The sequence below is a fragment of the Solea senegalensis genome, linkage group LG16 (assembly GCF_019176455.1).
Source record: "Solea senegalensis isolate Sse05_10M linkage group LG16, IFAPA_SoseM_1, whole genome shotgun sequence".
NCBI lineage: Eukaryota > Metazoa > Chordata > Actinopteri > Pleuronectiformes > Soleidae > Solea > Solea senegalensis.
This window is the reverse complement of record NC_058036.1, coordinates 5,493,036-5,508,981: the sequence shown is the minus strand read 5'-3', so window position 1 is coordinate 5,508,981 and position 15,946 is coordinate 5,493,036. Positions and strand designations below refer to the sequence as shown.

Sequence of the window (15,946 nt, the reverse complement as noted above, 5' to 3'; positions counted from 1 at the left end):
CAGTCGAAATATATATTCTCTTAAGAAAACCATGAATTACAAGATAGTAATAGTTATAAAATAAAACAATTGTAGATTATTATTTTTTGTGTAGATAATTTCTCTATCCCAGTTTTTGAACCATTACAATCTCCCTTGTTTTATTGAAATCCTGGGGAAAGATTTTAAAGAATTCCATTTAATATCGAATCAAGCCAGACCGTAAGCAGTGTGCTGAGTAATGGTAACCACGCAAGGATATTTAAGTGTATGTTTTTGTTTTTTTCTGTTTCGCACTGTGGGACTGAGTCAGTCAGTGGTGTCCATGGAGGCTGGCTGTCCTGCAGCCTGTAGCTCTGCCTCATACTGCTTCTTCAGGCCTTTCAGATACATACGCAGACTGTCTGGGTCTAGTTTGGAGTTCCTGGCAGCCTGCAGCAGGCGGGTAGCCAGGTGGTACACAGCTCTCTGCCTCTGGGTTTCAGGATCACTGCGATGTTTGGCCTGAAAGATTAATAAAAACACAACTCACACCATGTCCCTGATAAAATAGTATTATTTATTCTTTTAAATTAAAGCTTGTTTTACTGATGTGCAAAATGAATGTAAATAAAGGTGAACTGAAAAGAGTCATTTTTAAGAAGCACACCAAAAGCTGCTGGATAACATGAGATGCAATTATCTTTGCCTCTTGGATTAAACCTGAAGGAAGAGCGGTCATTTCTGCTGCTCTCAAACCTGAAAGGAAAACAAATTATATTAATTTCAACAGAATTGCAATAACAGAATTTACTGCAGGATTGCCCTTTGATTTCATCAACTCTGTACCATAGTGTCTCTCCTCAGAGCATCCTCTAGTGAGCAAGTATGTGTACACCACACATTCAGCACCAGTGCCACTACTGCGTGTGTGCTGCACCTCCATGTGCTGGTTCTCCACATTGGGATAAAGAGACTCCAATTGACACAGCTCCAGAAAGTGTGTGGCAAACAGGGTGAATGCCTACAAACAGCAACAAAACGGCACAAATCTTAAAGGTTAATTCATCATTACATGCACCATTCCTGTGTTTCTACTTCACTGTGGATTTAAGGTGGTATACCACACCAAATATCCATCCATCCATCCATTGTTTACCACTTTATTCTCCACCTGAGTGACTGTTTTTTTTAATTGAACCTTTATTTATACAGGTTATCGCATTGAGACACAGGGTCTCATTTTTGCAAGTAGTCTTCAGGTTTGCCAGCTAAACCAGAAGTAAAACTATATTAAATGACCACCAGGGGGCTATTTAGAAATTGGTAGGGGAAAGACTCAACTTCTCACTTGATTTGCAACATCAGTAAACTATTTCCTGAGAAGTGAATGCTTCAACACCTAGCTGCAGGTATTGTTCAGCAGAACATGGTGAGCGTTCCTGTTTAAAGGGAGATGGATGACAAAGCATGACAAATGTGAGTGAACTGACTGACAGCTGGTATTGTACAATGGGAGCCTAGTTCCAGTGAACTTTGGTTTTCAAAATGTCATGGCCCTGGCAACATTGTGCATCTCAATGCTTCAATGAGGGAATTCAGATTCTAATGGGTGATGTCACTTGATTATTCTGTAGTTTTAAACGGAGTAGTGGCTGCAAATTAATTCTAAGTGCATATACTGTACCTTGAGGCCGAGGAGGAACTCACAGACTGAGTGGCAGATACCAATACCCTCCTCAGCACTTGTACCACGACCCAGCTCATCTATGATGATCAGGGATCTGTCACTGACATTGTGGATTATGTAAGAGATCTTGAGAAAAGAAGTGTATCGTCAAAGTTAAGTTAATGTTTTAGCTCTTCAAGAATACAATTAAAGACGTAAACCATCATACCTCCTTCATTTCCAACATGAACGTGGAAGAGTTAGTTTCAAAGTCATCATCCACACCAATCCTGGTGAAAATCTGGTCAGCAACACGAAAGGAGGCGTAGTCAGCGGGGACAAAAGAGCCTGGAATGATGGTGTAAGGAGTTTTTACTTACACCTTTAATCATCATTGCATATCATGAAGCTGACAGGTTTGCTGCTGACCTATCTGAGCCATGATCTGACACAGTGCCACCTGTTTGAGGTAGGTGGATTTCCCACTCATGTTGGGTCCAGTGACGATGACAAAGTTGCTGCCCTCGGAGATGTAGCTGTTGTTCGATACAGGCTGCTGACCAGCAATTCGCTCAAGTATGGGGTGACGGCCCTGCTTGATTGCCAGTGTGTCTGTGAACTCTGGACGTACTGGCACACAGAAGCAAAATAGATTGATTTGTTAGGGTTTCTTTTCCATTCATTGGATTTCAGTGAAATAAATCTAGTGTACAGCTCAGACAATACACACTAAAAGTACAATACCTGATTTCACTTACTCATTCACTCATCTTCATCCGCTTTATCCTCCACATGAGGGTCGCGGGAGGGGCTTTCAGTTACATAATTAATTTGATTAATTGGCTGCCATTGACCGCTATAGACATCAATTCGGCCACTCCTCTGAAAATGGCTGGTAGCCAATGAGTTAACAGCAGCTGGTAGGTTTACTGAAAGTTGGGTCACAATACAATAGACATTTCTGAGATGAGTGTGCTGTGTTTCAATGGCGCAAACTCCTCTGCTAGGAAGATTTGTCTCAGTGAATGCAGTGCACACTTATGCAACAAGGGTAATCTGAGTACAAGCTGGCAGGGATGGAAAGGGGCAGGCATTCAGCACGCGTCTATGGAGAGATGCTTTCAGACAGCTGAGGGCCAGCACTCCCCACCCTCTTGGCTGATCGGCCTGATGCTGCCCACGGCCCACAAACACGTACACACAAGCAACCAGCAGAGCTGTCAGATCTGTAAAGCTCAATCTAGCTGTCAAGACGTATGATGTTTGTTGGGTGCTGCCTAATGTCCACACAGCACTCCCTCAACAGATCACACCTCAGGGTGAATTTGACACTTTGAGCGACCTGTTGACGGACAGAAACAGAGCGCGAGCCTTACCGTAGTCTGAGATGGTGCATGCGTTTGCAAGTGACAGCAACATGTCCAGCATGGACACAGCATCAGAGAGCTTGTAAAGGCAGTGGATGTGCTCATGGATGGTGCTCAGCAGTTGACATATCACCCTGCATGGAGAAGGATTACATGCTGCAGGTGATATACACTGGAGTGAAACGATAGCTGGCATAGAGCACCCTCTTGTGGATAAAAAAAGTGGAATTATTAAATAAATAAATAATATTTAAATTAATCTGAATCACTTTTCAATATGAGAATTGTAATATTTTCACAAGTGAGTTTATGATTCGATTCTCAGGATTTTTGTTAACCAACAAAATCATTGCGTTTTAATTAAGAAAAATGTTACTACAGTGAAATGGTAATCACAGCATTACATTCACATATGCTTTGAAAATGAATAGTCATATCCTTGGGAAAGGAGGTGGGAAATAATACCTCGCAAATAATTTATCAGACTAAACCAACGGATCAATTATTTAAAGAAACTCTGTTTTTCAAGCAGATAGGAAAATCTCTGGTGGAGCAGCAGTGTAATAAATTGCAAATAATTCATGACTGCGTGTTTGTAAGTCAGAGAATCATTATTTCCTCACACATAGGATATGTGAAAGATCTCCCTCAGTGCCTCATTGCAGCGATCGTTCATCTTCATCAGGTCAGCTGTGATGAAGCCATAGTTGTTCTTGTGCTTGGTTACCTGGGGTAGGAATTCAAACAGTGTTCATTACATAAAACAAAGTCTGTCATACCCTTGGATATTTACCTTTATTCTGTTTAAAGCTGATTTTTGAAATGTTGTATCTCTACTTATCTAAGACTTAAGATCAAATTCAGTCTTTCTGCATTAATCTGTGTGGAGCATACCTTGATGAACTCTGAGGGAAGTTTCCCTTCAGGCAAAACAAGGCCTTCAAGCTTCATCTGGATGAAGAAACCTCGGGCTGTGCTGAAGCTGGTTCGCATTGGAAAGCCATATTTCTCCCCCATTTGGTTGACCAGCCCTGTGCAATAATATGCCTTATAGCCTTGATAAGCCTTATATAAGCCTTTTTTTCTTTTTTCTTTTTATAAACACTGAAACACATTCATTAGATATCTCTCTATTAATTAATAACCAGACCAAACACCTGCAATGTCATCCACTATCTCGGTGTAAGCTCTGCGGGCAATGTCAAGGAACTCGTTAACATTAGGGCGCACAGCATAACACTTCTGGATGCGCATGTTCAGACTCCCCTTCAGGTAGGTCGTATCATCATTAATTATGGTCTTGATCTGCTCAAGGATCAGATCAAACCTGAAGTGGACACAAATAAACACTGTGAGGGCAAGAAGTCTATAGACATTTCAAAATATCTCATTAGGCTGAAGGCATAGTACCTGTTGTCTTCCAATGAGGTGCTGTAAGCTTTCAGTAGAGCTGTGCTGCAGTTCTTCAACACCACCTGTTCATCCGGTGTAATGCAATAGTTACTATTTTCATTATAACTGATGGATTAATGTTATGTACAGTATACACAGTATCCACAGACACAGACCCGTAACCTTGGCACCAGATCCAGAGTGTGTTTGAGCTGAATGACATGTGTGATCTTTGCTTCAGCCACCTGAACCTGTACAAATCCAGAAGCAATACTGAGCAATGCTCAGAAAAGAGAAAAACATGCGTGCACTTTGTGGCTGTTAGTTCAAACATTTAAAATACACATAGGAATTCACTTGTTCATGTTAGGACATTCAACTGCAAGTGTTTACTGTACATACTGTTTCCTGCTTTTGGACTTGGACGAGCACAGAGAGCAGCTGGTCAATGTCAAGGAAATGACCTATGGCTAAGGCACGCAAAAGAACAGATATTCAAAACATTTAGTCATGTGTTTATCACCAGTGTGCACGATAATTTAGATGTGAATGAAAACTGTTTGTACTTGTTCCTGACCATTTCTTAAACCAAAGAAGAGCTCTTCATCTTGCAATAACTCTTGCACAGCGTCAAGACGTATGTTAATGGTGTCCACGTCAACCAGAGGCTCCAGAATATTGGAGCGCAATCTTCTAGCACCACCAGGGGTTTTTGTGTGGTTAAGTACCCCTAAAAGAGAGTGGTCACTCCTGCAAACAAGCAGAGACAAGACAGAGGAAGAGTGAATGCATTTTTTTTTCTATACAGGCATTATAGAAAAAAATTACCTTTTTACCTGTGGTCTCTATTATTGACCACCAACTCTAAGTTAGTGGCGGATGCTGAGTCAATCATGGTCGTCTGTTCACTCCCTTTAAAGCTCACTTTTAAAGACTTGGCAGCATAGACAGAGTTCTGGATGAACTCCAAGTATTTTAGCAAAGCCGCTGCAGCTGCTAGGCAGTAATATCTGGGAAAAGTCATGACACAAGACCATTAAAAAAACGTATAATTCTACATTATACCATTTATATGCATTACTGTACTCAGTGGCATACTTTGCTTGCACTTCCATGAGGACAGTGCCAAATTCTGGTGCACACAGCTGCCGAATATACTCCAGTCCCTTTCTCTCATTAAAATACTTCCTTTGGATTGCAGTGAAAGCGACAGCCTGCCAAGAGAAAACAGGACATGCAAATATGACCTCACACTAACATTTAACATCGTCATATTACAGTATGTCAACACATAGGACACACGCAAACAGTAATTGCATGATGTGTTTTACTAATGACACTAATTCTGGAATGGTACCGGAAGGTTCTCAGTGATAAGGTTGAACAGTTTGGTCCCTTTTCCTTTTTCACTAGCTGTGTCTGGCATCAGTATTTCTAGTGGCACCAAGATGTGAAGCTTGGTTATGACCTTTAAGAGACACAAATGACTCTGGCATGAGTTTCCTATTATTTCGGAGTCATCTCTGGTTGCTGAGTGATTTATGTTAGCCATGGGTTACCTTGGCATAGGTCCCAGTGTCTGCAAACTGACAGAGCACAAGGTCTGGGCATTTCAGGTTGAGACTGGCCATGCCAATCTCTCCTCTGGCCAAACCACGGCCTTCAACTACTGCCACTATCACGGAGGCAGCCGAGGTTGCATTTGCAGAGGAGCTGCTTGTCACTGTGAATAATATAGAGTGAAATCTGAATAGGAAATTCTGTCACAGTCATTTTTACACAACACTGAATATATAATTTAAGTACCAGTGTGATCAGTCAGTGGTGTGTGTGCATAATGTATGCCTGTGGCCCCAGCAGACACTGGGGTCCTCCTGAATCTGGGTGTCCCTCCATGGCTGTGGAAGGAGGAGCTATCTGAAGTAGTTGTAAGGAGTATTGGATTCGTTCTCCCCGTCGTGATGCTGTGATGAAATTGACCTATGTCATCACAATATAAGGAGAGGGTCTCTGTCATTTATCATACTGTGCCCCACTGTGCCCAGAGTCAAGGTTTAGTCTCACAAATGTGTCCACATCATTGATTTATGAACCAGTAAAACAAATACAGATATTTAAGAGACATTTTAATGGCATTTTACTGTCTCTGACCTCTATGTGCATAGACTATAAGGTTAGAGTACAGGACACTGTTAGCTACCTCACCTGAGGTCATGCGGGGTAATGCGGGGCCATGGCCGGAGTTCGTACTGCTTTCGTCTGCACTTTGGTGGCAAAAATCTGAGGAGGTTGAGGGGGGACCGTACGAAGTAGTTTCGTTGAGTCCACTTCTGTCCACCGGGGAAGTCGCCAAAGTGTGTCCACATTTCGAGTAGTTTCCGCCGGTTGACACCTCCTCTGTGCTGCTATGAAACATTTAAAAAGACGATATAATGGAGGTACTTCACCACCACTCCTTCGTACATGTGTGGAACTCAGTGAACACGCAGTTTACGGACAGCTAGCTAGCTGGCAAAAACTGTCACCGGTGCCACTACGTTATAGGAACCGCGCGTGCGCACACAACTAACGGCTGACCATAGGTTCATTTGTGATACTAGTAGGGATGGGATGATACCACTTTTTTGTGTGTCCGATACCGATATCACAAACTTCAATATCTACCAATACCGATATTCAGATACAATCATTTCATACCATTTATGAACTATGAAGCTGTTCACAACACATTTATGCTGAGTCATTTCAAAGACATAATTCTCCAACTGCGTAACAAATATTTTTGTAATAAACACGATTCAGTTCAAATGCTTTTGCTGATTTGTATTTACATGTTTACAGTCTGTGTGTCGTGAAGCTTGCGGCATATATGATTTTTGGATTGTATGGGATTTTTACATTTTTCTCTGTCCATTGATTTATGGAGTATTCTAGTTCATGTAGAATTCGCTACCCTAAAGAAAGGTATTTTATGTTCCAATCTCCTCTGTTACTCTAAATTGAAATTACAATTTACACTTATTACAATTGGGGCCACACGGTGGTTTAGTGGTTAGCACTCTCGCCTTGCAGCGAGAAGACCCGGGTTCGAGCCCCGATTGGAACAAGGGCCTTTCTGCATGGAGTTTGCATGTTCTCCCCGTGTGTGTGTGTGGGTTCTCTCCGGGTTCTCCGGCTTCCTCCCACAGTCCAAAAACATGCAATGTGGGGATTAGGTAAATTGGACACTCTAAATTGACCGTAGGAGTGAGTGTGAGAGTGAATGGTTGTTTGTCTCTAGTTGTGTGTGGCCCCCTGCGATGGACTGGCGAACTGTCCAGGGTGTACCCCGCCTATCACCCGATGTAGCTGAGATTGGCACAGCACCCCCCGCGACCCTCTGGTGGAGGATAAAGCGGTTAGATGATGACTGACTGACTTATTACAATTAGTAAAATAAATATTAAGTCATGTAATGTCAGGCTTGAAGAAACAATGGCCTTCCTGTTTCTATCCCATTTAAACCTAGGTAACATTTTGAAATTCAGATTTACCAACATGACACAGAATACATTTTCATGATACTATACACAATACTATAAGCATACTGCATTACTCACTTATGCTTCCATGCTATGGAAGCTACCATGGGCTACCTCTATGGGCTACCTCATAAAAAATAAACTTAATCATTCTTAAAGGTACAGTGTGTAAACTGTATCAGCATTTATTGGTGAAGTTCCATGTTACAGCTGAATACTCATATCATAATCATAATCATCTCACCTCACTCTTCGTGATTTCTGCCAAATTAAAATAGTTTCATTTCAATTTTACACTCGGCAGCCTGGACTTTTGTAAAAAATAAAATATAATAATAATAATAACAATAATACAAAGGTATTTACAATTCAAACGTTGTATCACCATTTCTCTTGTGAAATTTTGTGTGTAATGTTTGTTTAATAAGTGCACCAACTTTCTTTTGTGATATGTAAGGCTCATGCTTTTATTCTGACAAACTCAAACCGGAAATGGTGTTATTTTGTTCCTGTCGCGACCAACATGGCGGCTGATATAGACAAGTGTAAATATTTCACAAGGGAAATCGAGAAAAACGACGGCTGTGCCTTAAAACTAAAGCAGTGCTACTTGGGAGACGTTGGCTGTGTGGTTTGGGACGCAGCTATCGTCCTGGCCAAATATTTAGAGACGAGACAATTTTATGATCCGCAAAGAGGTGTCAACGTCTGGGCCGGAAAGAGTGTGGTGGAGTTCGGAGCTGGGACAGGAGTTGTTGGTCTAATGGCAGCAACACTGGGGTGAGACTACGTGCTGTTTAAACTACATATTTACATCACCATCATGTTTCACTTTGGAGCGTTAGTCCCCCGCTTTGAATGTATTCTTGTACTGGTTAAGCGTAAGACAGAAATATCAAAAACAATACACTAATTTCCGTCTATTACAACGAGAAAGTAGTTTAAATGACCTTTATTCATTTTGAAACATTCATTCACCATGGCTACACGCCTGACTGTATTGAGTTGCTATCTTGTGACTGGCGTAGATATTTGCATCGGCAAGCGGTTCAACAGGTGTACCTAATATACCGGTGTCTTCATTCTCACAGAGCTCATGTAACTGTGACAGACCTGGAGGATTTGCAGCCCCTCCTGAGAATAAACATCCACGAAAACCAGGCACTTATCAGCAGTGGATCCATAACTGCCAAGGTACTGAAATGGTTTGTACTTGTGTTTCCTATTCCAAACTTCATGTTTGTCATCGCACTGTATGATGCACTCTAATGCTAACTGTTTTTATTTCATCCCTTCTTTAAGGGGTGAAGATGTGTCTGGGTTCTTGCCTCCCCCACGTTATATTCTTATGGCAGATTGCATCTATTATGAGCAGGTATTTCACTGGAGCTCCCATTATCCTGATCATAGTAAAGCAACAAAAAACAGAGTGTTGTGTTGTTATTGTGACTCATCTCTTCTTTCCTCTCAGTCAATTGTTCCCCTGGTGGAGAGCTTGAAGCTGCTCTCTGGACCAGAGACCTGTATTCTCTGCTGCTACGAGCAGCGCACTGAGGGTGTCAACCCAAAAGTGGAACAGCAGTTTTTTGAGGTGTGTGTTCTGTACTTGGAAACTTAAAAATTGTGGCATATTCAGCTTTGCCTTTTTGTAATTTTGGTCCGTTGTGTTAAATTCCAGTTGCTGCAACAGCACTTCAGCTGCAAGGAGATCCCGTCCATCGAACAAGACCCAGAATTCAGCAGTCCAGACATCCACATTCTGCACATACAAAAAAAAGGCTAAGTCTGTCTGGGGAAATTTGTGCAAACAGTAATTATTGCTCAGATGGTGAAAGAGAAAATGCATCTGTAACTGGATGGGTAGAATGTCTTGTCTATCTTTTTAAAATTAATAAATGTGTTTTGATATTTTGGTAAACAAAGACCTGGTTTGATTGTGATTGTGTATTGAGAAGGTACAGTACGTACCTTCTGGCACAGATATGACAGACTGTCATTTAATGATAGAGTGGTCACAGACAAATAGAAGAGTCAGAGCTGGTGTTTCTTAGTGTTTATGTGAATGTTTATGCTCAAAGATCAAGCCAGACTTTACACCTCCATACTTACAACCATCCATTTTCTACTTTAGGAGGAGCTGGAGTCAATAGAGTTGTCACAGGGTCAAAGGTGGGGTAGACCCTGAACAGGTCGCCTGTCCATCGCAGGGCTAACATATCGAGATGCAGAACCATTCACTCTCACATTCACAGTGTACTATTAACCTAAACCCTGATCCCCACACAGAAACAGGGATCCGAACTGGTAACCTTTATGCAGTGAGGCAATAGTGATAGCTACTGCATCACTGTGTCGCCCAAATGTAGTTATTATTTAGGTTATTACTTTAGTATAATATGTATAACAAATTTGAACATCTTTTGAGACGCCCTCAGACTCCTGTAGATTTCTGTCTGGGTGCTTTTCACAGGATTTTGTCTAATTGTGACATTGCCCATTTGAGGCAGTAGGGGGCAGTAGGTGATTAAAATAAAAAATAATAGAATTTATTTACTAATGTCTGTCCAAAAATAAAACTGCAGTTAGATTATTACTATGAGGGTCAGGCTGATTATTATTTTATATATAATTATTGGCCCATTAAACTTCACGTATTTGAGAGAAATGGAAGAATAAATTACGACTCCTATTCTCAATCCACATGTCCACACGTGTATCTTACTTATTAAAATCAAAGCTCACATTGTGTATGCCACCGTCGGTCCTCCATACGAGGGGAAATCCAACCCAAGCTCTTGGAAGATTAGCTGGAAGATTCTGGGTCTTTTTCAAGCATAAACCATGAAGTACGCCCCATACTCCCACAGGCATGCAGGGGCCCCTCACAGTCTTTCATGCTGCTCTCTGTTTACAGAATGGAGCTTGGGTATAATGAGCAGTGTGGCCTCCAATGCTCAGACCAAACAAAAATGTTAATATGCTGAAGCTGGTGAGGTGGGTGTAACACTGGAGGTGCCAGTGAAAATACTTGTTTAGAACAATAATGAAAACCAGGTTTTAATCATGCCTTTCACATAATAATACAACTGTCTCTCTGCAGGGATCCCTGAGTGCTAAGATAACTCTGGAACAACTTTGTTGATATAGTGCCTTGGATTTATGATTATCTGGTTTTTAATTCAACAGAAATCTGCATGTCTTTATCTGGTTTTCATATAACGTCAATGAACACGACATCCTTCATGCAGCAGCACGTCGGTGCTTTCCTGAACTGTTAACTCTCGTGAAAACGCAGCACTTCCTGCATCAATTAATAGTTTCAGCATTAACCAGTGTTCCATAAGTGGCTGAGAAATGTTGGATGGAGAAAGATTAAAGTGTGGCTCAGCTGAATCAGACTTCCGATGCTTGAATCCTTGTAGAGCTTGGTCAGTGATAATGTCTCCCACAAGAAGAGCAGAGTGAGATGAATTGGTGTTTTTAACAGACACTATAAATGCCGACAGCGGGTCATTTAAGATAATCGCTCCCTGTAGCCATACTGTGCCCTCTAAAGCCTGCCTGGGGCAGCTGGATGGTTAAGTTCCCCTTTTGCTTTGAGCAGAATATGTAGAGCTAATTAATTTGCCTCACAGCTGGTTTTAAGTCCAAGTCCCCCAGTAGGTGGGGCCAGGACCCAGAGGGGTTTAAGATTAGAGGGGTCGAGGTTGTCTCAACTATACTCCATATTTACATTCTATCCCCTTACAGCTCCACCAGCCAAATCCTCTGCAATCTATTTTCCAAGTCTCTGTGGTATTTTCTCCTCCTTAAACATTAACTGAAAATAATTGAAGTTTTGTAGTTATAGTCCTGTGGTTGTCTAATTAGGCTGGCACTACAGGGGAATACAGGGAGGCTCACAGCAAATGAGGACGGCCCACAGTGAAGCAGTGGCGTCGCCGCACTGTTTCAATACACATTATCCTGGATTCTGATGAGTTTAAACATTCACGACTTAACATATGTTGCACATTGACAACAGATGGTGTAATTAGTGAGAAAAAAGTCTTACCTGTGTGATAATAGGAGGTTTTCTCTGGGTTCTCTGGTTTCCTCCCACAGTTCAGAAGCATGCAGATTTGGGCATTAGGCAAACTGGACACTCTAAATCAGGCACTTTTATGTTTGACATTCTATTAAATCTTGTAACGAAAAACCATTATTGCGATATAATTGTGGAATATTGTGATGTCATTTTAAGCTTAGTTTTCGTCCACACAGATGGCCCCCAGGTCGTTTGAGTTTGAATTGACCGTATATGCGTGAGTGTGAGAGTGAATGTGGCCCATGTGATGGACTGGTGACCTGTCATAGGACATAGGGGGTGAAAGGGACCCTGTTGTGGAGGATAAAGCAGTAGAGGACAGATGGACGGTGATAATAGGAATGAAAAAAGTTCAGAAAGTAACACGACCTGGCCATTATTGTACGGATGGTTGACGGTTTATAAGAACACGAAACATAGTATAGTGAAAACCGTCTTTTCTTTTTTTTAATTTAACCTTTATTTAACCAGGGAAACTCCCATTGAGATTAAGAGCCTCTTTTTCAAGGGAGTCCCGGCCAAGAAATGCTCAAGCACATTATGAAAAACAAGTGCATGCAAGAACTCCCAGTTTGGATTTGAAAGCGTTCAATGACACTGACTCAGTTACTTTCCAGTCTTTCTGCAACATATTCCATGCAAAATGTGCAGAATGGACAAAAGCCATTTTACCCAGTTCAGTACGGGCATATGGAACAGAAAGAGTACAGAGCAGCACCTTAAGGTACAAATGTAGGTAGGCAGGTGTCCGAGTGTTGAGTATATATGAAAGCATACCAATGACTGATCCTTAGGGTGGCCAGAGCAGGCCATCCCACCCACAACTCGTAATAAACCTCAGGGATGCTTGGTAAACAATGTCAACCAGAAGCACTCATATATAAAAGATCTCCATAATCCCCCCCCAGATGAGCGGAGGAGTGTGTGACTCCAGTGTCCACTGCATCACAACCCAATGACACAGGCGATCCTTTGTGTCATCACCATCATCACGCCGCCTGGAGCCAAACGACACTGCACCAGATTGGAGCACTAATTTTCTCACTATTCGGGAGAGGCTCGAGAATAGGCCTCAAACTGGGCCAATTAAATTTAGAAAGAGTTGCGTGATCCTGCAAAAATGGCCCCACCCTCCCTCCAACACACACACACACCACATCCTCTTTCCACATACATGACAAACTGAGTGTACCACGTCAGGGACACAGAGGTGCATTCCAAAACAGCATGTGATTCATGTTTTTCATTTCTCTACTGCCGCTCACACTTAGCACACTAACAACATTGTGTTAATTGTACAGTCATTCTTAAGGTGTTACCTGGACTGTACTACGTGGTATTACTGTAATAGTATCTCCTCATTACTACACTATGACCATATTGTTAATGCTAATAAATGGCGGCACTCTTGTTCAGTGGACTTGATAGCAGGAGGTGGAGCCAAGCCTGACTTGACTGGATCCACTCTTATTCTCCCACTCACAGTGACCTCCCCACCCGCAGGGGGAACAGGAGGAGGGCGGGGATGCTATTAAGACAGCTGTGCTGCAGTAACGAGGGACACACACACACACATACCCAGCGCTGTGAGGAGATTGAGTGAACTTGCCCCCTTCTTCGATTACCCTTTATGAAATGACACGTTTCAGTGCGTGTGCTGAAGTCATTCATTAAGTAAGTAATAACATATGAGAATAAAACAACCCAGTGTGCGTGTCTAGGCTTATGGTCAGTGTGCCAGTCAGTGAGGGATCGTGGATTCATTTCCCCTGTGACACTGCAGTATTCCAGAGACCGGGTCAGGATCACAGATGGGTCGCTGGGGATTTTCCTGGAGTTGCCCAATAAGTTTGCAGAATTGTTTCCAGTTATGATTTATGTGTGCTGTGCTTAAAGTTCAGCTGTGAATCACTTACCAAATGCATCTCCTGGAAATGTCTGGTTAGCTGATTGAAAATAATATTAGGCGTTAGCACTGATTACGATATTATGCTCACATTTGCTTTTGTCATGATTTATAGTGAGAATAGTGAGAAGAGTGTATGAGTACAGCTTTTTCCTTAGTCATTATCTCTCAGTAGTCTAAATCTGGACTCTCTCTCTCTGTATGTGTGTGTGTGTGTGAGTGTACAGCACTTGACATGCAGCTGAGATTTCCTCCCAAGCCCAAGCCTAATCCAGACGCACACTGTGACTCCAAACACTGACTGTTCACTAATTACAGTGATCTCGTCAGATACCTGGATGGAGTCCATGAGGCCACTGATCTGTGTCCTGTATGAACAAGCCTCGGGCAAATCCAGTTGATTTTGTTTGGCTTCGGGAACAGATGCACTGATTCCCGTTCCTTTTGCAGCCAAGAGACTCGAGCTGCAGCATCAGCAATAACACCAGCCCCTCCCCTTTCCTTTCCTTTCCTTCACTGTACTTTTACTTACGTCTGATGCTGAGATGGTTATTATTACTCAGCCATGATGCTCTTTACACTGTGAGTTACAGCTGGGAAAACACATGGCATGTGAGACCTGGGTCACACGTTCACACTCGCACGGTTGTGTTAAACATCCTGCAATTCTCAAGTGGATCCATGTGGACAAGTATCAGGTTTTCATGTATATGGATATAGAAATCCTTTGACCTGAAGAAGCAAATGTGATCAACAGCCACTAAAACTTGCATGAGCACTTTGTACTGTATGTCCATTAAAACGTGCTGTAAACGTCTCACACTTCAATAATACGTCTGTGGTTCTTTGAATGTGTAACTCCACCACAGCAAGTGGCCTTCTGTTGCAGATATGAATGGAATGGAATTTGGACCAGTGCCCAGAGTGCACCTTCTGGACTTTGCAGCCTGCTCCACACTGCAGTGAAGCCAGTGTTAAAACAACTGCGGGCAAAACAAACTCCAGTCCCACCTTCGGTTTAGACAGACAAAAAAAGTGCACCTGTGCTTTTTTTACTGTGGCTTTTAAGGGACATAAATCTCAGCAGGAAACCTGAAACAACTTACAGCCACTTCCGTATCCATTTTGAGCTGAGCTCTGCGGGAGTTCATCATTAACAGATCACACGAGGAGGCCACTGAAGGTGCACATAACTTTACCAGAGGAAACAGACCACCACAGACAGGCAGACAGACCGGTTTCATAACCGTAACCAGGACTGTAAGCAGCCACTGTGCTGAGCCACTTGCTCAGAGTAGGTGTCGCTTCCTGACATCTAATAGACAAATAAACTCCTTTCACAACGGTGTTTGCCTACATGCACCTAAGTATCTGTGTCTACATACTGTACATCACAAATCCCACAGCAATTATCAAGCTGGGTGTGGCTGCCGAAGTGCAGGCCAACACTGGGCCACAGCGGTGACTGTATTTACAGCCCACAACGAGAAGTGCGTATTATACCTGCGCAAAATGTAACTGTGAAACTGCAGTGAAGAGGAAACGAAGACGAAGCGAGGAAGGCAAACCACACCCCTGAAAACCACCACGTTTGTAGGCATGTCAGGAGTGCAGCTGTAACTCACCCCAGTTAATCCTGAGCTGCTTCAAAGGTACAATTCTAAAAAGGCCCATTTTGAAATAATGTAAATATGCACAAAATGAAGTATAATTATGTTATTGTTTTATTTCTGCCAAATGAGGATAAGTCCATTTAAATTGTGCACACTGAAAATTTAAAATCTCACCCCCCCAGGCCTCAGTTTTAACATCACATGAGTAACAAATTAGAGGGTCTTTTTACTCAGCTTTCTCTCTATGACACAAAAACCTGTCTTGACCTCTCTCCTCAGGAAGTGTAAAGGATTCCAGGCGAACACAGAGGGAGTTGACAGGAGAGCAAGAGGGTCTCATCTTCACAGGCGAGAGGTCATGCTTACAGTTTCTGTCCTTGCCCCAGGGGGCTCGCTGTTACCAATTAAGCTGTGACGATCATATGGTTGTAAT

At 42.4% G+C, this 15,946-nt stretch overlaps 2 protein-coding genes across 3 annotated transcripts; one reads left to right on the top strand and one right to left on the bottom strand.

The window, feature by feature from the left end:
- Window positions 1-24: 24 nt before the first annotated feature.
- msh4 (mutS homolog 4) lies at window positions 25-6,863 on the bottom strand. Its single transcript, XM_044047752.1, has 20 exons — window positions 6,592-6,863; window positions 6,193-6,366; window positions 5,946-6,109; window positions 5,744-5,854; window positions 5,485-5,600; window positions 5,223-5,396; window positions 4,964-5,136; window positions 4,789-4,856; window positions 4,563-4,637; window positions 4,405-4,469; window positions 4,152-4,321; window positions 3,889-4,025; window positions 3,618-3,721; window positions 3,004-3,128; window positions 2,057-2,257; window positions 1,857-1,975; window positions 1,646-1,774; window positions 808-982; window positions 629-717; window positions 25-483 (listed from the first exon to the last, which is right to left on the bottom strand). The coding sequence occupies exons 1-20, from the start codon at window positions 6,800-6,802 to the stop codon at window positions 289-291; spliced, it is 2,775 nt and encodes a 924-aa protein (XP_043903687.1). The 5' UTR covers window positions 6,803-6,863; the 3' UTR covers window positions 25-288.
- A 1,547-nt stretch (window positions 6,864-8,410) lies between these two features.
- vcpkmt (valosin containing protein lysine (K) methyltransferase) lies at window positions 8,411-9,829 on the top strand. Of its 2 annotated transcripts, none has more exons than XM_044047777.1 (5): window positions 8,411-8,687; window positions 8,999-9,112; window positions 9,210-9,282; window positions 9,379-9,498; window positions 9,598-9,829. In XM_044047777.1, the coding sequence occupies exons 1-5, from the start codon at window positions 8,431-8,433 to the stop codon at window positions 9,688-9,690; spliced, it is 657 nt and encodes a 218-aa protein (XP_043903712.1). In that variant the 5' UTR covers window positions 8,411-8,430; the 3' UTR covers window positions 9,691-9,829. The 2 variants fall into 2 exon arrangements, with proteins under 2 accessions (XP_043903712.1, XP_043903711.1); XM_044047776.1 differs by having other exon boundaries at window positions 9,586-9,829.
- The last annotated feature ends 6,117 nt before the right edge of the window (window positions 9,830-15,946 follow it).